Source organism: Heterodontus francisci, chromosome 2 (genome assembly GCF_036365525.1).
Source record: "Heterodontus francisci isolate sHetFra1 chromosome 2, sHetFra1.hap1, whole genome shotgun sequence".
Taxonomy (NCBI): Eukaryota; Metazoa; Chordata; class Chondrichthyes; order Heterodontiformes; family Heterodontidae; genus Heterodontus; species Heterodontus francisci.
This window is the reverse complement of record NC_090372.1, coordinates 212,204,251-212,227,800: the sequence shown is the minus strand read 5'-3', so window position 1 is coordinate 212,227,800 and position 23,550 is coordinate 212,204,251. Positions and strand designations below refer to the sequence as shown.

Below are 23,550 nucleotides of genomic sequence, written 5' to 3'. Positions count from 1 at the left end.
TTTTTTTTCTTTTTTACATTTTTTACAATCCTTTTTTTTTTTTGCATTTATTTCATTTCATCTTAGTTTGTTCAGTTTTCTTACCCACTGTTTTTTTTCATGTTTGCACTTGCTGCTGTTCAATATTCAGTCCGTTAACACCTTATCTGTACTAATGCTTTGTCTTTCAACACACCATTAACATATTGTTTGCCTTTTCTCCATGACCTTTTGGTCAGCTATGTGGCCTTGTCCAATCTACACCTTCTCCTTTGTTATCTCTTGCCCCACCCCCACCTCACTTGCTTATAACCTGTGACATTTCTAATATTTGTCAGTTCCGAAGAAGGGTCACTGACCCGAAACGTTAACTCTGCTTCTCTTTCCACAGATGCTGCCAGACCTGCTGAGTGGTTCCAGCATTTCTTGTTTTTATTTCAGATTTCCAGCACCCGCAGTATTTTACTTTTATCTGATTGTTTCTTTCTCTGTGCAGATTAGGAAGACAGATAGAGGGATATCCGAAGACCTCCATTACTGGATAGGGAAAGAGTCAACCCAGGATGAGCAGGGGGCTGCAGCTATGTACGTCGTCCAGCTGGATGATTACCTCGGGGGAGGGCCTACCCAGTATCGGGAGACCCAGGGGTACGAGTCTCCGGAGTTCAAAAGTTACTTCAAGTCTGGCATCGTGTAAGTAAAATTAGCAAAAAGGCCTCGTCCTTTGGCATTCAGATACTTGCCTTCAATTGAATCTTACAGCAAAGAGGAGGCCATTTAGCCCATCCAGCCTGTGCTGGCTCTTTGAAAGAGCTATCCAATTTCGTCCCACTCACCCTGCTCTTTCCTCATATCCCTGCAAATTTTTCTTGTTCAAGTATTTGATCAACTCTCTTTTGGAAGTTATTAATGAATCTGCTTTCACTGCCCTTTCAGGCTAGATCATAGCAATTCTCCTTCTCTCCCCTCTGGTTCTTTTACCAATTATCTTCATTCTGGTTCCTCTGGTTACCCCGACTCTCCTGCCAGTGGAAAGTTTCATCTTATTTGCATGTTCAAAACCCCTCATAATTTTGAACGACTCTATTAAATTTCGCCTGAACCTTCTCTGCCCTAAGGAGAACAATCCCAGCTTCCCTACTCTCTTCACTTAACTGAATTCCCTCATCCCTGATAACATTCTGTTAAATCTCCCTTTAACATTCTCTTCCTATCCCCTTTTCGTGACAGAGGGAATGGGGGGTCGGGAAAAACTTTCGGGACAAAGAAAGTCCCAAAATTATAGGCCCTAATATTCTTGTGCTGTTAGCTGATCTAGGCCAGAGCACTGGGACAATCAGCCTCCATGCCCCTCTCCCCAACAATCCCTGGGTTAGGAACCGAATATCAATTGGGGGTGGGGGGTTCCCACTACTGATTGGAAGCTAGCAAACACTGCTGGACATTGGTTGAGGAGAAGCCTAGCTCTGTAGGCCCTTAGCTCCGTGCTCTCTCTATCTGAGGTCGAACCGGAGCAATACCCAAACTTGGTGTCGTATTTGACCTTGAGATAAGCTTCTGGCCACACACATCCGCTCCATCAACAGGCTCCATCACCTATATCCACCTCCATAACATTGCCTGTCTCAGCTCACCTACTGCTGAAACCCTCCTCCATGCCTTTGTTACCTCCAACGCTCTCCTGGCCAGCCTTAGTCCTGCATCGTTCATAAACTTGAGCTCTTCCAAAACTCTGCTGCCTGTATCCTGACTTACAACAAGTTCCATTCACCTATCACTCTCTGTACATTGGCTCCCAGTAAGACAACGCCTTGATTTTAAACTTCTCATCCTTGTTTTCAAATCCCTCCATGGCCTCGCTGCTCTCTATCTCGGTCATCTCCTACAACCCTCTGCAATATCTGCGCTCATCCAATTCTGACTTCTTGAACAGCCCGATATTAATCGCTCCACCATTGGTGGCCGCGCCTTCAGTTGCCCAGGCCCCAAGCTCTGGGATACCCTCCCTACACCTCTCTGCCTCTCTACCTCTTTCTCCTACATTAAGACACAAATTAAAACCTACCTCTTTGTCCAAGCATTTGGTCATCTGTCCTAATATCTCCTTATGTGACTAGGTGTCAAATTGTTTCTCATAAACACTCCTGGGAAGTGCCTTGGGACATATTACTACTTTTAAAGCACTGTATAAATTGTCATTGCTGTTGCTGTTTCTGGCTCCTTGGGGTGACGATGGCCAGCACATGAGGAACCATTGTTCCCGAGAGGGAAGAGAGGAAGGGACAAATGTGGACGAGAGCGGAGTGGCCGGGGGGAAGCCGATTAATGATAAACAGGCCCACACAATGACTGCCGAGCTGCTTTCTTGGACAGCTGTAACCGTGGCGATGTTGTGATTATGACAGGTACAAGAAAGGAGGTTTGGCCTCAGGTTTCAAACACGTGGAGACGAACATGTACAACATCAAACGACTGCTGCATGCCAAGGGGAAGAAGAACGTAACTGCAACAGAGGTAAGCTGTGACTGCATCGCTGGGAACGTTGGGGCCCACTTTGAGGCAACTTTGGCAAGGTTAATGTGGAAGCCCAGGCTAGACTTAAAAGACTTAACCAGTGAGGGAACTGGTGAGGGAGCTGAATGAACTGGTGAGGGAACTGGCTCTGCCAAACCTGGGTAGCCTCCTGTTCCTCTTTGATGTGAATAGTAAGATATCTGGCTACAGCACAAGCAGACAGTGGGTTCCCTGCAGCCATGGTTGGTGTCAGCTGGCATAATAAATCAAACTAGCAGAAAACAAGTTGCCGATTACACTAGTGCCATTTGCTATGACTCTCCCATTGAGATGTGGGAAGCTACAGCATGGCACAGAGCGCTGTCCAGTCACCATCTTTGAATCTGATGTGGGCATTGTTGGCTAGGTCATCACTAATTGTCCATCCCTAATTGCCCTTGAGAAGGTGGTGGTGAGCTGCCTTCTTGAACCGCTGCAGTCCATGTGGGGTAGGTACACCCACCGTACTGTTAGGAAGGGAGTTCCAGGATTTTGACCCAGCGACAGTGAAGGAACGGCGATATAGTTCCAAGTCAGGATGGCGTGTGACTTGGAGGGGAACTTGCAGGTGGTGGTGTTCCCATGCAACTGCTGCCCTTGTCCTTCTAGGTGGCAGAGGTCGCGGGTTTGGAAATTGCTGTCGGAGGAGCCTTGGTGTGTTGCTGTAGATGGTACATACTGATGCCACTGTGCATCGGTGGTGGAGGGAGTGAATGTTTGTGGATGGGGTGCCAATCAAGTGGGTTGCTTTGTCCTGGATGGTGTCGAGCTTCTTGAGTGTTGTTGGAGCTGCACCCATCCAGGCAAGTGGAGAGTATTCCATCACACTCCTGACTTGTGCCAAATTTCCTTGAATGGGGAGAGAAAGAACTACCAGAGTTCCCACTCCCAATTACTATCCAATGATCTGTTGCTTTGTGGAGGGTCGGGTGAAGGTGGTGTTGGGGTGGGTGTGTCTAATGGTGTAAGTTAGCTGGCAATTCTTCCATTTGCCCATCTCTTTCAAATTGGCTGCTGTCACTCAGGGCATCTCTTTTAAAGTCTCCACCTCATTGTCATGCCTCACCAGTAAGATATGTAAGAACAACTTTCATTTATATAGCACCTTTCACAACCTCAGGAACCTCAAAGTGCTTTACAGCCAATGAATTACTTTTGAAGTGTAGTCACTGTTGTAATGTAGGAAACACGGCAGCCAATTTGTGCACAGCAAGATCCCATAATGTGATAATGATCAAATAATCTGTTTTTTTGTGATGTTGATTGAGGGATAAATATTGACCAGGACACCAGGGAGAACTCCCCTGTTCCTCTTCAAAATAGTGCCTTGGGATCTTTTATGCCCACCTGAGAGACCTCGGTTTAACGTCTCATCCAAAAGACAGCACATCCGACAGTGCAGCACACTCTCAGTACTGCACTGAGAATGTTAGCCTAGACTTTGTGCTTAAGTCAGAGGAGTGGAAGTTAAACCCACAACCTTCTGACTCAGAGGGACAAGTTCTACTCAGTGGCGGCTACAACACTACAGCACTGCAGCAGCCCCTGACGACCTCCTTTCGACACACAGGTCACTTAGCTGGTGTACCAGAGGTGCCAGTGGAACTGTACCTCATGGGGAGCTGCTGGGCTCAGGAAGGGAAGGGAGCGAATTCAGGGCAAAGCCAGGAGTTGATTTCTGAAAGTTTCATAAGATCTGTATGTGGAATTTTAAGGAATTTTTTTGTTTTGTGTTCAGGTGGAGGTTTCCTGGAACAGCTTCAATTTGGGTGATGTTTTCCTCTTGGATTTGGGCAAGATCATTGTCCAGTGGAATGCGCCACAGAGTAACAAGACCGAGAGGATAAGGGTCAGTTGGATTACAAAGATGAATTCTCGGAAACCCTATTCTCTTTAATGAATCAAGAATGAAAGAGGGGGAAATAACATAAAGAGCAGGAGTGGGCCATTCGGCCCCTCAAGCCTGTGCCACCATTCAATAAGACCTTGACTGACCTTCAACATGAACGCTACCTTCCCGAGCTACCTTATATACCTTGATTCCTTTAATACCCCAAAATCTATCGATCTCAGGCCTGAATACACCGAACGACTAAACATCCACAGCTCTCTGGGGTAGGAAATTCCAAAGATTCACAACTCCCTGTGTGAAGAAATTTCTCTCTATCTCAGTCCGAAATGGCCGACCACTTAACCTGAAACTGTCACCCCGAGTTCTAGTTTTTCCCAGCCAGGGGTAACAGCCTCTCAGTAAATCTCCTACCAAGCCCCTTCAGAATCTTATACATTTCAACGAGATCACCTCTCGTTCTATATTCTCTGGAGTTTAGGCCCATTCTACTCAATCTCTGCTCATCCCAGGGATGTGGGGTCAAATCCAACAGAAACCACGTGCAAAGACAAGGAGAGCAGTCCAATCAACAAGCAGCGTCAAGTAATCCAGAATAGGCCAAGTGGCAGGCGATGCTGGGGGTGAATTACTTTGGGGATTTTCCCACTCTGACCCTGTAAGCTCCAGAGTGAGAGCCTGCTGAAGAAATGCACCCCCGATGTTTGACGCGGATTTGAGGAGACCGTTCAGATCACCTGGAAACCTCAGACGACCCCCTCCCGCTGACCCCTGATGGCTGCAGAATCTTTGCTCCCCCCCCTTCCCCCCCCCCCCCCCCCGAGAGCCCTTCCACAGGTACTCGCCACGCTCTCCAGCCAATTTCGATTGGCCGGGTTTGACATTAACATCCCCAAAATGGGGTCAGTGGACTCGCAGCTAAGTTAAGGCAAGTACTCTGTCTGCCGCCATTTTGAAAGGGGTCTTCCTTTCAGTGGCCTGAGTGCCCGCCTGTCTAGGTGCGCGGCATCCTGGCGCTTGAGCAGCCGAAGCAGTGGTTGTAGGAGCAGGAGGAGGCCATTCAGCCCCTCAAGCCTGTTCCCCCTTTCAGTTAAATCATGGCTAATCTGTGTCTTAATGCCATTACTTGTCTTGGTTCCATAACCCGACTACCCCAAGCTAACAAAAATCTATCAAATCCAGTTTTGGAATTTTCATCTGATTCTCCAGCCTCAGCAGCTTTTTGTGGGAGAGAGTTCCAGATTTCCACTACCCTTTGTGTGAAGAAGTGCTTCCTGACATCACCCCTGAATGGTTCAGCTCTAATTTTAAGGTTACACCACCTTGTTCAGAACTCTTTCCCCTGCCTCCCCCATGCCCCAACCAAAGGACCAACAAATCCTTAAATCATCTTAAACACCTCAATTAGATCACCCCTTAATGGACTATATTTAAGACTGGTCTATGCAACCTGTCCCCATCATTTAACCCTTGTATCTTTCTGTTTAACAGATATGACAGGGTAGATGTTGAGAAAATGTTTCCCCTGGTTGGGGAATCTAGAAAACGGGGTCACAGTTTTAGAATTAGGGGTAGGCCATTTAGAACCGAGATGAGGAGAAATTTCTTCACTCAGAGGGTTATGAATCTTTGGAATTCTCGACCCCAGAGAGCTGTGAGATATTTAATCATTGAGTATATTCAAAACAGAGATCTTATCAAAAGATTTTCGGATACTAAGGGAATTAAGGAATGTGGGGATAATGCGGGAAAAATGGTGTGAAGGTAAATGATCAGCCATGATTTGTTTGAATGGCAGAGCAGGCTCGAGGGGCCGAATGGACTACTCCAGTTCCTATTTCTTATGTTCTTATGTTACTAACCATTTAAAGGGTCATAGAGTCATACGGCACAGAAGGAGGCCATTCGGCTCATCCAATTCCGTGTCGGCTCTCTGTAGAGAAATCCAATCATTCCCATTCCTGGCTCTATCACTGGAACTTTATTTCCCTCAAGTTCCCATCCAATTTCCTTTTGAAATCATTGATCCGTCTCCGCTTCCACCACCCTCGTGGGCAGCGAGTTCCGGGTCATTACCACCCGCTGTGTAAAAAAGTTCTTCCTCATATTCCCCCTGTATCTCTTTCCCAAAACCTTCAATCTGTGTCCCCCTAGTCCTTGTACACCTTGTTATTGGGAACAGATTTTATTTTGTCTATATTATCTAAATCTGTCATAATCTTGTACATGTCTATCAAATCTCCCCTCAATCTCCTTTGCTCCTTAGAGGGCTGGTCCCAAAATCACCCTCAAAACCTTGTAGCCACGTACGTACAGCAATACTGGGATATTGCCTCACTCACTCACTCACTCTCTCTCTCTCTCTCTCTCTCAAAGGCCATGATGCTCGCCCGTGATATCAGGGACCGGGAGCGTGGAGGCCGAGCTGAGATCGGAATTGTCGACGCAGATCAGGAGGATGAGAATCCTGAGCTGATGAAAATAATGATGGCCGTTCTCGGAGAGCGGAAAGGGGAGCTGAAGGACCCCACTCCCGATGACAGGGCTGACCAGCTGCAGAAATCCAACGTCAGGCTTTACCAGTAGGTCACTGCATTACTATATCCAATGTTTAGGAATAATCAATCAAGAAGGCACCAAGGCCCATCTTGTTCACCTTCTACCATCCTGGGAGTTGCAGGATACAAGAATAATGGAATCAAAACAGAAGATGCTGCAAGTACTCAGCAAGTCTGGCAGCAACTGTGAAGAGAGAAACAGGGTCATCGACCTGAGACATTGGGCTGAATTTTACGCCGCCCCAGCTGGTCGGATGGTGGTGTGGGGGCAGCGTAAAATTGAGCGGCAGACTCTGGGAGGCCTACCCGCCCTGATTCCGCCTCCGGACAAGTTTACGGTGGTCAGGCAGGGGGTGGGGGGGATGGGAAACGGCCCACCCGCCCGAGGCCAAGCAAGACCCTTAAATGGCCACTTAAGGACCCTCGCCCGCCTCCACAGGTATTTTACCCGTGGCAAGCGGGCGTGTTGGGGACACGAAAGGCTGCCCAGCAATAGCTGTCGGCCTTTCCGCACCTCGGGGGGGGGGGGGTGGTGCATGGCAGTTGGGCACAGGGTACCCGATTGAGGACCGCCCCCGCCTCCCAACCCACCCCCGGGACCCAGGACACCCCCCTCCCCCCAAATAACCACTCCAGCCTCACCAGGGAAGGACCGATCTTGCTGGTGAGGCATGCCCCTACTTACCTTCCCTCCTCGATCCCTGGCGTCGGCTGGGCTGCAGTCCCAGCAGTGGCCACCGCTCCCAGTGGCGTTGCTGGGGCTGAGCCGCCGGCCCGCCGATTGGCCGGCAGCTCACTGAGGCGGGACCTCCTCCCTCAAGCGGGTGGAAGTCCCGCCTCGGGACAGTTAAAGCCTGGGGACTTGTAAAATATGGGACAGATCCCCAAGCTAGGCGGAAGCGGGTTTGCCACCAACTTTCATGTCGGAGTCTGGCTCCCATCCATCCACCATAAAATTCTGGCCATTAACTCTGTTTCTCCCTCCACAGATGCTGCCAGACCTGCTGAGTATTTCCAGCACTTTCTGTTTTTATTTCAGATTTCCAGTATTTTGCTTTTGTACAAAAATAATGGGAAGTTCTTGACTAATTAATCTCTAACAATTCATCTACAACAGACTCAGACATGGTATATTTGCTCTTGGGATACTAGCATAGTGGTTGCATTACTGGACTAGTAATCGAGAGATCTGGACTGGTGACCTGGAGACACAAGTTTAAATCCCACCATGGCAGTGAGTGAGTCGAATTTCACTAACCAAATAAATCTGGAATTAGAAAACTAGTCTCATTAATGGTGACCTGGATTGTTGTAAAAACCCAACTGGTTCACTAATCTGCCATCCTTACCTGGTATCCAGACCCACAGCAATGTGGGTTGACTCTCAACTGCTCTGTGAAATAGCCTAGCCAGCTACTGAGACACCTTGCAACCACCTTCTCAAGAATGATTAGGAATGGGCAATGAATTCTGGCTTTGCCAGCGATAGACACATCCTGTGAATGAATGAATAAACATGAGGTGTGGAAAGCCCTCAGTGGTGGAGAGCTTTGGGAACCATTGATCCAAAGTTCCCCTCTCACCTACATGTCATATCTCCATTTTTATCTAAGAAAAGGAAGAATTGTATTTATATAGTGCCTGGAGCATCCTCAAGATGTCCCAAAGTGCTTTTCTGTCAAATAATTACTTTTTTTGAAGCACATTCACTTTTGTAATGTAGACAACATGGCAGCCAAATTTTCTCACACCATGATCCCACAAACAGCAATGAGATAAATAACTAGATAATCTGTTTTGTTATTAAAATTGGTTGAGGGATAAATATTGTCCAGGACAACCAGGGAAAACTCTCTTCTTCGAAATAGTGAGCATAAGATGTTTTACGTCCAACTGCAGGGATAGACGGGGCCTCAGTTTAACCTCTCATCGAAAGACAGCTTCTCTGACACTGCAGCAGTCCCTCAAGACTGCACTGACAGCATCAGCCCAGATGCTTGTGCTCGGGTCACTGGAATCAGGCCAGTCAGTTTAACTTTGGTGGTGGGGACACTTCTAGAAAGAATAATGTGGGACAAAATTAATAGTCACATGGACAAATGCAGGTTAATTAAGGAAAGCCAGCATGGATTTCTTAATGAAAAATCATGTTTCGCTAACTTGCTGGAGTTTTTTGAGCAGGTAACAGAGAGAGTTGATGAGGGTAATGCTGTTGATGTGATGTACATGGACTTCCAAAAGGCATGATACAGTGCCACACAACAGACCTATGAGCAAAGTTATAGCTCATGGAATAAAAGGAATGGTATCAACATAGATATGAAATTGGCTGAGTGACAGGAAATAAACATGGTTAATAGATGTTTTTCGGGCTGGAGGAAGGTTTGTAGTGGAGTTCCCCAGGGGTCAGTGTTGGGACCCTTGCTTTTCCTGATATATATTAATGACCTAGACCTTAGTGTACAGGGCACAATTTCAAAGTTTGCAGATGATACGAAGCATTGTGAACTGTGAGGAGGATAGTGTAGAACTTCAAAAGGACATAAACAAGTTGGTGGAATGGGCAGACAGGTGGCAGATGAAGTTCAATGCAGAGAAATGTGAAGTGATTCATTTTGGTAGGAAGAACATGGAGAGACAATATAGAATAAAGGGTACAATTCTAAAGGGGGTGCAGGAGCAGAGGCACCTAGGTGTATATGTGCATAAGTCATTGAAGGTGGCAGGACAGGTTGAGAGAGCGGTTAATAAAGCATGCTGTATCTGGGGCTTTACTAATAGGGGCATAGAGTACAAGAGCAAGGAAGTTCTGTTTAACTTGTATTAGACACTAGTTCAGCCTCAGCTGGAGTATTGCATCCAGTTCTGGGCACCGCACTTTAGGAAAGATGTGAGAACATTGGAGAGAGTACAGAAAAGATTCACGAGAATGGTTCCAGGGATGAGGAACTTCAGTTATGAAGATAGATTGGAGAAGTTGGGACTGTTTTCCTTGGAGAAGAGAAGGCTGAAAGGTGATTTGATAGAGGGATTCAAAATCGTGAGGGGATCTGGACATAGTAGAGAGAGAGAAACTGTTCCCACTCGTGAAAGAATCGAGCACAAGAGGGCACAGATTTAAAGTATTTGGTAAGAGAATCAAAAGTGACGTGAAGAAAACTTTTTCAAGCAGCGAGTGGTTAAGGTCTGGAATGCACTGCCTGATAGTGTGGTGGCAGCAGGTTCAATTCAAAAGGGAATTAGACTGTTATATGAAAAGGAAGAATGTGCAGGGTTATGGGGAGAAGGCAGGGGAGTAGAACTAAGTGAATTGCTCTTTCAGACAGCTGGTGCGGACACGATGGGCCGAATGGCTTCCTTCTGCACTGTAACGATTCTGTAATTCTATGAGTTCACCTCTGAGTTTGGGCTGGATTTGAACCCTTGCCCCACAGGTGAAAGGTCAGTGGGCTAACCCAATTATTCAGTTTCCATGATGGTCAGAACGCGTCCTGTCAATTGTGACAGCTGTTGGATTCAGGTTCAATTAAACCCAAGTCAGGATGAAAGCCCGAGATGAATTTTTGGAAGATTGGGAGAGAGAGGCAGGAATGACAAAATAAATAGAAAAACAATGGAAATCAACCTGGAAACTTTTGGAAAACCACGCGAGGATTAATGACTCTCTCCAAACCCATGTCTTGTACACACTACTCATTCATGCTGTCTGAATTTAACTTTGACTTTCTTCTACTTTTCTCTCTCCCTAGTGTTTCTGATGAGACAGGAAGTCTGATGGTACAGGAAGTAGCCACGCGACCTTTGACCCAGGACCTTCTGAAACATGAGGTAGGTTGTACACCTCAGCCTTGTTATCTTGGGTCTAATAACAGGAAGGAGGCAAAGTGTCTAATTTATCAACTAAAATTGGCGCCTGTCTGGCTGAACTCTGGGTGACTATTCCCAATCCCAGACTCAGTGTCCATTCTCAACCCAGGGGCTGGATTTATATTTAAATGAGAGGATGGGAATGGGGGCGGTTGGTCACTTGCATCCGCCCCTTGGGTCAGCATGCCGGTTTCCCAACACAAAACCAATATGCTCAAAGTTTAAAAGGCTTCGTCGAGGAGGTGGAAGAGGCAACACGTCCGAGACAGATAAATGGTCTGGTTGATCACTTAACAAGCTTGTCACCCATTAAGGGCCAGTTTAGAATTTTCTTTTTAAGGCACGGGATCCAAGCAGGATCTCAACCACGCTAGGGAGGAGGAGGTGATGGGAAAGTGGGGAGCCAGTCAGAACAATGGGACAGCAGCAAGGGGTTCCATTGAAGAGGGAAGACTCAGAAAAGGCCCTCATATTGCAGAGTCAGGAGGATTAACCGTCATATCTCTTCACTCTTGACAAGGGTATTTTGGGGGAGTGGGTGATTTTGTTGTGTGGGGGGAGGCAGTGGGCAGGTCCCTCTGCTATGGGCCTCATGGGTTCAGGGAGGGAGAGTTCAGGAAGACTGCACATCCCAAGTGAGAGAAAAGAAGGACATAACAGAAAAAGGGATTAAGCTACTCTGAGATAGGATCGACTAGCAGCATCTACAGGAATAATAGGGGCGCAGGGGTGAGGAACGAGGGACAGGAAGGCAACAAAGATCAGACCCTCAGCAGAGGGGCTACCACCAAAGGAGAAGCCACCTGGACATGTCGGAGTGGCAGTGCTGCAGAAGGTTGCTGACTTGTGCATCCATGTTGAGGGTCATCCGAGGGTTCACAGGAACTGTCATCATGGCCTTCCCTGGCTGTAAAGGTCACAGTTGCCTTGCACTTTTTTTGCAACTGGGTCATTCCAAGCAGCAACAGCAGACATCTCACAGGTAGTAGCACATCATTGCATCACAGAGGTATCGGATGCTCTGTTTGAGGGGATTACATTGAATTCCAGGTGGTCAGCAGCACTCAGGCTCAGAGGGCAGTGGGATTTGCCTCCTTCACTGGATTCCCTCAGGTACAGGGGATCATCGATTGCACCCATGTGGCCATCAAGGCACTGACTGACCAGCCAGGGAGATTCCTCAATAGGAAGGGATTCCACTTCTTAAACATCCAGCAGGTCTGCAACCACAGCAAGTACATTATGCAGGTGTGTGCACACTATCCTGGAAGCTGCCATGACGCCGGCATCCTTCAGCAATCACAGGTGCCACAGCTCTTCATGGAGTTATTGGAAATTCGTGAGTGGCTGTTAACAGATAAGGCTTATCCTGTGAGGAGATGGCTGATGACTCCGGCGCATTACCCTACCACAGAGGCTGAGAGACACTACAGCCGACATCACCTGAGCACAGGGTCATCATTGAGCAGGCCATTGGCCTCCTGAGCATGAAGTTCAGGTGCTTTGACCAGTCGTGTGGTGCCCTCCGGTACAGTCCCTCAAAGGTCTTGGTCATTGTGGTGATCTGCTGCGCTCGCCATGACATGGCCCTTGAAGAGGAAGAAGGACTGGAACAGCACAGCTCCTCGGAGGACGAAGAGCAAGAAGAGGAGGAGGAAGACGAAGATGAGGAGGAGGCTGAAGGAGAACTGGGAATGGTCCCCATACTTTGCAGGGATGACACCGTGGTAGGCTCAGGCTGGCAGGGATGCTGGGGCCACTCTGATCCACACATGTTTCACTCAGTCTGCAGGATATTTGGAGAGGAGACTTTTTTGCGAGTGGAAGCCTGTGTCTGATGATGTACCGCAGGGATCGGTGCTGGGACCCTTGCTGTTTGTAGTATACATTAATGATTTAGGGCGGCACAGTGGCGCAGTGGTTAGCACCGCAGCCTCACAGCTCCAGCGACCCGGGTTCAATTCTGGGTACTGCCTGTGTGGAGTTTGCAAGTTCTCCCTGTGTCTGCGTGGGTTTCCTCCGGGTGCTCCGGTTTCCTCCCACATGCCAAATTCAATTAATTAAATAAAACCTGGAATAAAAAGCTAGTCTCAGTCATGGTGACCATGAAGCCACTAGATTGTTGTTAAAGCTCATCAGGGTCCCTGATGTCCTTCAGAGAAGGAAATCTGCCATCCTTACCTCGTCTGACCTATACGTGACTCCAGACCCACAGCAATGTGATTGATTCTTAAATGGCTTAGCAAGTCACTCAGTTGTATTCAAGAAGGCAGCTCACCACCACCTTCTCAAAGGCAATTAGGGATGGGCAATAAATGCTGGCCTGGCCAGCGATGCACGCATCCATATGAATGAATAAAAGCTGATGGATTTGATTGTAGGCATAAATTGACTGATCAGTTAGCCCAGAATAGATGGGGTACTTTAAATGTTACAAGCATATAAAAGCAAAATGTTATTGCTTTTTGGCTGAAATGAGCGACTGTTTTAAATGTGGTTTAGTGGTGGGGAATGTACTGGGAAATAGAGATATTGAGGCAGAGTTCTGGTATAGCACATTAATGTACAGTATATTTATATGTCTGGTGCTAAGGGTAGACTGGCAGTTGGTGTTTTTGTGACAACAATTACCAATCTTCCCAGCTTGATATAACATGTTGCTCTGCACTGGAAGAGAATTATAGAGTACTTCTTTACCCAGGGAGTGGAACTCACTACCACAGGGAGTGGTTGAGGCAAATAGTATAGATGTATTTAAGGAGAAGCTAGATAAACACGAGGGAGAAAGGAATAGAAGGATATGCTGATAGAGTGAGATGAAGAGAGGTGAGAGGAGGCTTGTGTGGAGCATATACACTGGCATAGACTGGTTGGGCCGAATGGCCTGTTTCTGTGCTCTGCATTCTGTCAGTTATGTTCTTGACATCAATACTTTTTCCATTGACAATGTTCTGTTATTAAATTGTAAAAGTTTCAAAGTTATCAAAGCCTTGATATTCTTAGTATTAGATCCTAAGTATTGACATTATTATCTCATTTAGCTATGGCACCTGTATTTTATTTACAACTGATGGAAATATTGGATGCGACTGCATCTTAGGTTATAACTTGCCCTAGTGTCCTACTGTACTCTCACTGTAATTAATTCTTTTTACTGGTCACAGGTAAGGGTAATGGGTTTTCTGTGTTCACAGAAAAATAAACTGAGCAGCCGAGTGTGATGCTAAAGCATGAATTGAAAATCCAGTGTAATAAAGAAGCATTTAAATTATTCTGTCACCTTGAAAGTGTCACATTGCTCTCAGCCCTTAATTCACCAAGGCTGTTATTTCAGTTGCATGTTTGTTCCTTGAGTTGCGAGATTTTTCAGGACAAGTGGCATCAGTTCTTTTGAAATCATTTGTCGCGTTTCATAGGTTGTGCACCAAGGATTCCCCATTCTACCCTGGTGCTGTGCCAACTAATCTAGTCCTCTCTCTGCAGGATTGCTACATTCTGGATCAGGGCGGTGCGACCATCTTTTTTTGGAAAGGGAAAGAGGCCAGTAAAGATGAGAAACAGGCAGGGATGAAGAGAGCCTTGGTGAGTACGGGCCTCAGTTAAAATAAAATACGTAGAGGGTTGTATTTGGCTGGGAGATGCAAAACAGGTGGAATCAATGGAACTGAATACTGGGCGGGGCAGGTAATGGGCAGAGTCGACGGAACTAAATATTGGACAGGGTGTATAATGGGCGGAATCGATGGAACTGGGTGAAATTACATTTGGCGCCCGCTATACCACATGGCCAAAATTCAGTTCTATCGAATGTGAATGAAGAAAGAGCAGGGTGCATGTAATGGGGAACCAATGCAATACCACCTTGTTCTCATGTCACCCGGGCAAGTCCAATTTCACTCCCCTGAAAAATTTTACTACTGTCGCCGCCCACCACCCCCCCAACCACGCATCCACCCACCCTTGCCTACACCCACTGCCGCCTCCGCCACCTTGATCAATGAGTGAGCTCAGACTGTGAGCGTCAGCTGCCTATTCAGCTGTGTGAGTCACCTGGCATAGGTTCTGAGATCTGGGCAACACTGGTACAGTGATTACTCACTCACTTGTCCCCAGCCACCAAATTGCCAAATGTATTGAATTTAATTTCATATCCTGCCGTGCTGAGATTTGAATGTGCAACCTCTGGGCTTCTAATCCTCTACCGTAAAGACCAGGCTACTGTACTCTGGTTTACTTCTCTCTACCCAGTCAAAGGACACTGGGGTCACGTACAGTTACCATCACAGCTGAGATCAGGAAACTCCACTAGGGATTGATTCCAAAACCTTCATGTTCTGTATGATCAGTAAAGACTTGCATTCATGACCTCTTTCATGACCTCAGACTGTCCTAAAGTGCTTTACAGCCAATGAAGTACTTTTGAAGTGCAGTCACTGTAGGAAAGGCAGCAGCCAATTGCCGCACTGCAAGCTCTCACAAACAACAATGAGATCGTGACGAGATAATCTATTTTTTTCCAGCAATGTCGCTTGAGAAATAGCCATTGGCCAGGACGCCAGGAGAGAACTCCTGTACTCCCTTCAAAATCAGTGCAGCACTCCCTCAGTAGCACACTGGAAATTTCAGGCTGGATGATGTGCTCAAGCCCCTGGAGTGGGAATTGGATGCACAACCTTCTGACTCAGAGTTAAGAGTGATGTAGGAAACACTTGTTCACACAAAGGATAGTGGAAATTTGGAACTCTCTTCCCCCAATTAGCTGTTGAGGCTGGGTGGGTGGGGTGGTGATTGATTAAAAATTACAAGGCAGAAGTCCATAGACTTGTTGAATGGAATAGCACAGATGTTATGTTATGTTATGAGGACTGGAGAATTGCTAATGTTGTCCCCTTGTTTAAGAAGGGTAGCAGGGATAATCCAGGTAATTATAGACCGGTGAGCCTGACGTCAGTGGTAGGGAAGCTGCTGGAGAAGATACTGAGGGATAGGATCTATTCCCATTTGGAAGAAAATGGGCTTATCAGTGATAGGCAACATGGTTTTGTGCAGGGAAGGTCATGTCTTACCAACTTAATAGAATTCTTTGAGGAAGTGACAAAGTTGATTGACGAGGGAAGGGCTGTAGATGTCATATACATGGACTTCAGTAAGGCGTTTGATAAGGTTCCCCATGATAGGCTGATGGAGAAAGTGAAGTCGCATGGGGTCCAGGGTGTACTAGCTAGATGGATAAAGAACTGGCTGGGCAACAGGAGACAGAGTAGTAGTGGAAGGGAGTTTCTCAAAATGGAGACGTGTGACCAGTGGTGTTCCACAGGGATCCGTGCTGGGACCACTGTTGTTTGTGATATACATAAATGATTTGGAGGAAAATATAGGTGGTCTGATCAGCAAGTTTGCAGACGACACTAAGATTGGTGGAGTAGCAGATAGTGAAGGGGACTATCAGAGAATACAGCAGAATATAGATAGATTGGAGAGTTGGGCAGAGAAATGGCAGATGGAGTTCAATCAGGGCAAATGCGAGGTGATGCATTTTGGAAGATCCAATTCAAGAGTGAACTATACAGTAAGTGGAAAAGTCCTGGGGAAAATTGATGTACAGAGAGATTTGGGTGCTCAGGTCCATTGTTCCCTGAAGGTGGCAACGCAGGTCAATAGAGTGGTCAAGAAGGCATACGGCATGCTTTCCTTCACTGGACGGGGTATTGAGTACAAGAGTTGGCAGGTCATGTTACAGTTGTATAAGACTTTGGTTCGGCCACATTTGGAATACTGCGTGCAGTTCTGGTCGCCACATTACCAAAAGGATGTGGATGCTTTGGAGAGGGTGCAGAGGAGGTTCACCAGGATGTTGCCTGGTATGGAGGGCGCTAGCTATGAAGAGAGGTTGAATAGATTAGGATTATTTTCATTAGAAAGACGGAGGTTGAGGGGGGACCTGATTGAGGTGTACAAAATCATGAGAGGTATAGACAGGGTGGATAGCAAGAAGCTTTTTCCCAGAGTGGGGGATTCAATTACTAGGGGTCACGAGTTCAAAGTCAGAGGGGAAAGGTTTAGGGGGGATATGCGTGGAAAGTTCTTTACACAGAGGGTGGTGGGTGCCTGGAACACGTTGCCAGCGGAGGTGGTAGACGCGGGCACGATAGCGTCTTTTAAGATGTATCTAGACAAATACATGAATGGGCAGGAAGCAAAGAGATACAGACCCTTAGAAAATAGGCGACAGGTTTAGATAGAGGATCTGGATCGGCGCAGGCTTGGAGGGCCGAAGGGCCTGTTCCTGTGCTGTAATTTTCTTTGTTCTTTGTATCACATTAGTAAGACATTACTAAAACTATAAATGGAACAACATACAAAGGCTCAGAGGCTGTTGAAATTCTAGCTTTTGGCCAGCTAAGCAGATTAGAACTACACACTCACAATTCTTCCTGATGAGTCCCCCTGTGAGACCCTCTAAAGACTTGAACACAATATCTAGGCTGAGGGAGTGCTGCACTGTTGGCGTCGCCATCTCTCAGATGGGACATTAAAGCATCTGCCTTCTCAGGTGAATGTAAAAGATTCCATGACACTAGTCTGAAGAGCAGCAGGGGAGTTCTACCCAGTGTCCTGGCCAATATTTATCCCTCAATCAACATCACAAAAACAGATTGTCTGGCCTTTATCTCATTGGTGCGTGTGGGAGCTTGCTGTGCGCAAACTGGCTGCCACGTTTCATAGAGTCATAGAGTTATACAGCACAGAAGCCTTCGGCCCATCGCGTCTGTGCTGGCCATCAAGCACCTAACTACTCTAATCCCATTTTCCAGCACTTGGCCCGTAGCCTTGTATGCTGTGGCGTTTCAAGTGCTCATCTAAATACTTCTCAAATGTTGTGAGTGTTCCTGCCTCTACCACCTCTTCAGGCAGTGTGTTCCAGATTCCAACCATCCGACATGATAAAGAGACTACACTTCAAAAGTACTTCATTGACTGTGTCATGCTTTGGGACATTCAGTGGTCATGAATAGAACTCTATAAATTCTGATCACAAGTGACACAGAATATAAAACCAGGTGGTAATGAGCAGGCAGTATAAAACCTCAGTAAGAGCTCAGGCAGAGTACTTGTCTAATATTGGGCTCCACACTATAGACAGGTTATTGAATCTTTAGGGTCCAACACAGATTATGGGACAATATGATAAAAGTGTTTAAAATGATGAAAGAAGGCGACTGGGCAGGTAGAAGCAGACTGTTTCCTGTCGTTGCGGGGTCAAGAACAAGGCGACCGATACAAAATTAAATGTAAGCAATTTAGAACAGGGGACAGGAGAAATCTCTTCAGATAGGGAGTTGTGAGGCTACATTAGGGTTAGTGATTGCAACAGAAACTATGTCAACATTCAGGATTAGATTGAGTATGTGGATGAAGGAAGGCTGATATGGGGCAATGCGATTAGGACTATTTGTACGCAGGGTAAACACTGACATTGGACTAGCTGGGCCGAATGTCCTGTTTTTCTGTTGTAGCTTTTAGATATTTTTATCCGTCTGCCCAGTAATCTCATGGTCATTGTCTAGTGGGTAGCGTAATATGAGTAAAAAGCATTAAGCCAACATCTCATTGTTTTCTAGTTTTCGAGCTTGTTTAGAGGGATCTGGGTGCACATTATCTTATAAAAATCCAATGTGCATCATAAGTTGATGCAGCATAGAAGGTAGCTGTTCGGCCCATCGTATTGGTGCTGGCTCCTTGGTAAAGCCTGTTTAGCCTAATCGGGAGCAGCAATCTAACCGATTTTTATTGGGGAAGGGTATCAAGGGATATGGAGCAAGGGCAGATAATTGGAGGTGAGATACAATCAGCCATGATTTAATGAACTGGGGGACTGGCTCGAGGGGCTGAATGGCCTTCTCCTGTTCCTATGAGAGGTGTAGGGGCTGTATTTATGCCTGAGGACCCAGATGCAGTTAGTTTGCCAAAAAACTGTACGGGAACGCTGCAAGTGATGACCAATTGATCGTTTCTGTGGACCCCTCTCCCTTTGTTGGAATGCAGCAATGCTGTGATGTGTGTTGGTAAACCCACTCCTTCATTGTGATGACCTCTTTCCTTTCTTACCTCCTTATAGGGATTCATAAAAGCCAAGAACTACTCGGCCAGTACCAACGTGGTGCTGCTGAATGATGGTATTGAGTCAGCCATGTTCAAACAACTCTTCAAAAAGTGGACCGTCAAGTGGCAAACTCAAGGCTTGGGCAAGAAACACACGGTGGGCAAGATTGGTAAGTGTGCACTAGATTACAGAGCCTTTGCTTAGCCCTTACTTCCCTTTTGCCTCCCCTTTTCTCCCTCCCTCCTCCTGCACTCTTGAACATTGAATCACAGTATAGTAAAGCTCGTGGGAGGCCATTCAGCCCATCTCTTTCGGAGAGCAATCAGTTAGTCCCTGCTCTTTCCGTATAGACCTGCAGTTTATTCTCCTTCAGGTACTTACCAATTCCCTTTGAAAGTTATTATTGAATCTGCTTCCACTGTCCTTTCAGTCTGCGCATTTCAGATCACAACTTGCTGTGTAAAAAAAAAAAATTATCTTCTCCCCTCGAGTTCTTTTGCCAATTATTTTAAATCTGTGTCCTCTGCTTGTTCAGGTGCTCATTCTTCCTGTGGTAAGTGTAGTATTGAGGGAGAAATGAAAAGACGGTTATGCCACTTGTATTCAATGAAGGAGGGTGTGGAGCATAAACCCTGGCAGGGCTGGATAGGCCGAATGGCCTGTTTCTGTGCCGTACATTCTTTGTAGAATAATATTAGCCTCTCTGTCGAGGTTCTTCCCCCAGGGTTTCATGCTGTGCCCATTCTTGTTGTAGCCAAAGTGGAACAGACCAAGTTCGATGTGACTGAGTTGCATGCCAGACCAGACATTGCAGCTCGGCAGAGGATGGTGGATGATGCATCTGGAAAAGTCGAGGTAAGTGACACCGCATTCACACTAAGGTGTTGCCTCGTTTTTGGGGGGAGCGGGGTGTGGGGACGGGTGGATGCGGGGGTGGAATTGGTTCTAAGTGTATCAGCGGAGCATCTTGTTTAATTAGTCACCTTTCAGAATCCCAATCAGAATCTTGCAGCACAGAAGGAAGCCATTTGCCATGTTGGGCCTGTGCCGGCTCTCTGAACAAGCTATCCAGTGAATCCCACACCCATGCTCTTTCTCCATAGTCCAGTAAATTTCTCCCTTCCAAGTATTCATCAAATTCCCCTTGAATGTTGCTATTGAATCTGTTTCCAGTACCCAATGCCTTCAGGTCTGAACATAATGGTTCTTGACAGGCCATCTCCATCCACTAACAACCCCTTCCAGAGTGAACAGGGAGGAAGTGTCGTGACCGGCCTCTTGTGGAAGGTATTGACAATGGTTTTATTGGTGTCTTAGTGGCTCATAGCAATGCCCATCTATTTGGTTTAAAGGGTATAACACAGGTTTTTATGTGTGTGTGTGTGCCTAAAGAGTGAGTGTTATTCAGCTATTTGACCATGAAAAGCATCGCAACCCAATCCCAATGCTCTCCTCAGTTGGTGTAGCCACAGTTAGTAGCAAGACCCACCAGATAGCCGTGGGTTACAAACGAAAGCTCAAACTCTGGAACATTCCCAGCCTTTAAGACCCAATGCCAGATCAGATGGTGTGTCTACCCATTGAGCCAGTAAGGAAAATTCCCAAATTGAATTTTAAAGGGATGAGTCTCCCTGTCTGATCCTACCTGTGAAGCTCCATGAAGCATTTGTTTACAGTAAAGGTTGAGTATTAATGTAAGTTGTTGTTGTAATTGATTAAGTATTGAATGAAATTATTTGATTTATTGGACGAAATTGATTGGTACAGTGACTAAAACTGATGCATTGAATGAAATCTTTCCTGCACCCTCTCCAATGTGGCGAATGAAATGGATTGGCGTGCAGAGTGGGTGAAATTGACTAACGTACGGAATGAAATTGATCAAGGGCAGGTTAAGTAAAAGTGACGACTGCCGTTTTCTGTTTTCTGGGATCAGGTGTGGAGAATCGAGGGTAATGAACCTGTTCCGGTGGATCCCAAAACCTACGGCCAGTTCTACGGCGGTGACTGCTACTTGGTGCTGTACACCTACATGAAGACCAACAAGATTTCCTACCTTCTCTACATGTGGCAGGTGGAAATCACACTTCGATAATGGCATGGAGTTTCTGTTTTGGCGCTATTGGCAATCTGGGTTTTAGGGTGTAATTTCTTTTTAAAAGAATTAACTTTAAAAATATTCCTTGATCTGTTTAAGAGAGGAATCTGATTAATAAAGCTTAAGATAAGTTTAGCACAAGAAAGTAAGCATTTCTAACCATAGCCTCTAGTCTACCAGCTTTAAGTAACCCCATTTCTTGTGTTCAGGTGTTCTCTGATTTTAAATGACTTAAAAAATACACAGATGCATTTGCTATTTATATTAGGGTACAGTAGGCAGTTTCATAGTAAATTTAATTTTTTAAAAATTACATTCAGAAGCTTTTAAAATGTGTTCTTGTGCCTAAAGTTCCAGCTTAATTTTTGGAGCCTCTTCAAAGCCCTGCAAAGGGGCACAATTAGCAGAACTCTCAATGATGAGTAATTGAATCGGAGGCTGTGAACAGTTTTGTGGGCGGGGCCTGCTTCTAAACTAGCGTCGTGGAGACTTGAATAGAGATGAACCTAATTTGCAATTACAATTCTGTGATCTTTTGCATGGGTTGCGCTGATTTCCAGGGAATTACGCCAAAAAAAATCAGTGCCACTGAGTGGAAACTCTACCTCTTCATCTCTGCACTCTAGTTGATGTGCTATCTCTGCCATGTCAGAACAAGGCTTTAATTAGTGAAATTACACTGTAAGGCTCCTCTATTTGTCCTCACTATGCCAATGCTGTACTCACTGGCCTCCAGTTGCAGTACGAGGTTAGTTGGACGCCCCATGTATCTATGGAAAAGTGGGCATTGCTCAGCAATGGCGTGAATACAGGCCTGTGCCTCGAGCTCTTGTTGCATGGTGTCCCGATCACTCAGCCTCCCTTACCTAGCTCAATCTTTCCCAGGACCTTATTACCTCTGCCCCAATGTTCGGCCCATCTGGTCCATGCTAGCATTTAACCTACACACGAGCAGTTAGTCCCAACATCTGCTCGCCCTTTTCCTACCATTCCTTTACTCTCCTCCACCTCCCCTCCAAAAACACCCTATCCAACCTATTCTGAAATGTAGACGTGGCCACTGCTTTAGTCACTGACTCCAGCCATTTCATTGAACAAAAACAAAGAAAATCTTGCATTTATACAATGCCTTTCATGGCCTCAGCGTGACCAAAGCGCTTCACAGCTGGGGAAGTACTTTTGAAGTGTAATGTAGAAAACCTGGCAGCCAGTCTTGTACACAGCAAGATCCCACAAGCAGCAAGGAGATACTGACCAGATAATCTGCTTCCAGTGGCATTGCTCTTCTTCGAAATAGTGCCATAGAATCTGTTAGGTCCACCTGAGCGGGCAGACAGGGCCTCAGTTTAACGTCTCATCTGGAAGATGGGATCTCTGACAGTGCAGTACTCCCTCAGTTACTGCACTGGGAGTGCCAGCCTGGAGTATGTGCTCAGGCCCCTGGAGTGGGATGTGAACCCATGATCACCTCCTAGTGCTACATAACATTCCTTGACTGAGGTTGGGGGGCAGATAGCTCTGAAGCTGCCACCTTTGGCAGTGGGTAACAGCCAGATGGTGTCCTCCTGGTGGCTGTGTTATTGGACTGCCCTATGAAGGGTTTCCTATGCAATGCAACCCCTCTGCTTGGTGCTGGCTCTCCTCGCTTCCTGTCCGAGTGGAGACATTCGGGGGTGTGCAGAGTATCTTTCACCTTCGCTGCCATGGTAGTGACTGGTGCTGTCTGTAGCGGGCACACTGTAAAAACCACCTGACTTTTGCATCCATCACATGGGATGGAATCTGGGCATGTGGGAGGGTGGGTGGGGGTGGGGGTGGTTAGTGTGAAGTGTGAGTGTTGGAGGGTTAGTTGCTCGGCTAGATTACTCTGCACAACTGCTAAGGATAAGATTCACCCCTGCTGTCTGCTGGCAGGTTTTTAAACCACAGTGTGTGTGGCAGGTAAGCCCTACTCCTCTGGTCCCCTGATACTCACACCTGAGCACTGAGGCTAACTTGGCTCAAACCAGGCTAGTCTGTCCCATGCTGAGTGGCAGTTTTACCCACTGGGCCAAGCAAATTGGTGACTCACCCACACCCCTCTCCAGACTCTACCCCACACACCACCCCTCCCACTCCATCCCACCTCACCCAAACAATGCACATTACACCAGCGATTATGCTATTGTGATTGTGTGGAGTTCATATCATCACAGCACAGAGGAGCTCGTTTGGCCCATTGGGTGCAAAAGTAGGGAAGTCTGCTACAATTGTACAGGGGTTGGTGAGACCACATCTAGAGTACTCCTTATTTAAGGAGTGATGTACTTGCATTGGAAGCAGTTCAGAGAAGGTTCACTAGACTGATTCCTGGGATGAAGGGGTTGTCTTATAAGGAAAGATTGAGCAGGTTGGGTCTATACCCATTGGAGTTTAGAAGACTGAGAGGCGATCTTATTGAAACACACAAGATTTTGAGGGGGTCTGAGAGGGTAGATGCTGAGAGGATGTTTCCCCTCATGGGGGAATCTAGAACAGGGGGCAGAGTTTCAGAATAAGATGG

At 46.5% G+C, this 23,550-nt stretch overlaps 1 protein-coding gene across 4 annotated transcripts in view; it reads left to right on the top strand.

Annotated features, from left to right (window-relative positions):
• Positions 1–23,550, top strand: part of vill (villin-like) — a 166,685-nt gene that overhangs the window by 123,738 nt on the left and 19,397 nt on the right. For all 4 annotated transcript variants that reach the window (XM_068015725.1, XM_068015723.1, XM_068015724.1 and 1 more), the window contains 9 exons: positions 476–672; positions 2,385–2,493; positions 4,271–4,381; positions 6,758–6,963; positions 10,689–10,767; positions 14,290–14,388; positions 18,926–19,079; positions 19,665–19,765; positions 20,847–20,984. In XM_068015725.1, coding sequence (XP_067871826.1) covers positions 476–672; positions 2,385–2,493; positions 4,271–4,381; positions 6,758–6,963; positions 10,689–10,767; positions 14,290–14,388; positions 18,926–19,079; positions 19,665–19,765; positions 20,847–20,984 — 1,194 coding nt within the window. The remainder of the gene's footprint in view (positions 1–475; positions 673–2,384; positions 2,494–4,270; positions 4,382–6,757; positions 6,964–10,688; positions 10,768–14,289; positions 14,389–18,925; positions 19,080–19,664; positions 19,766–20,846; positions 20,985–23,550) is intronic.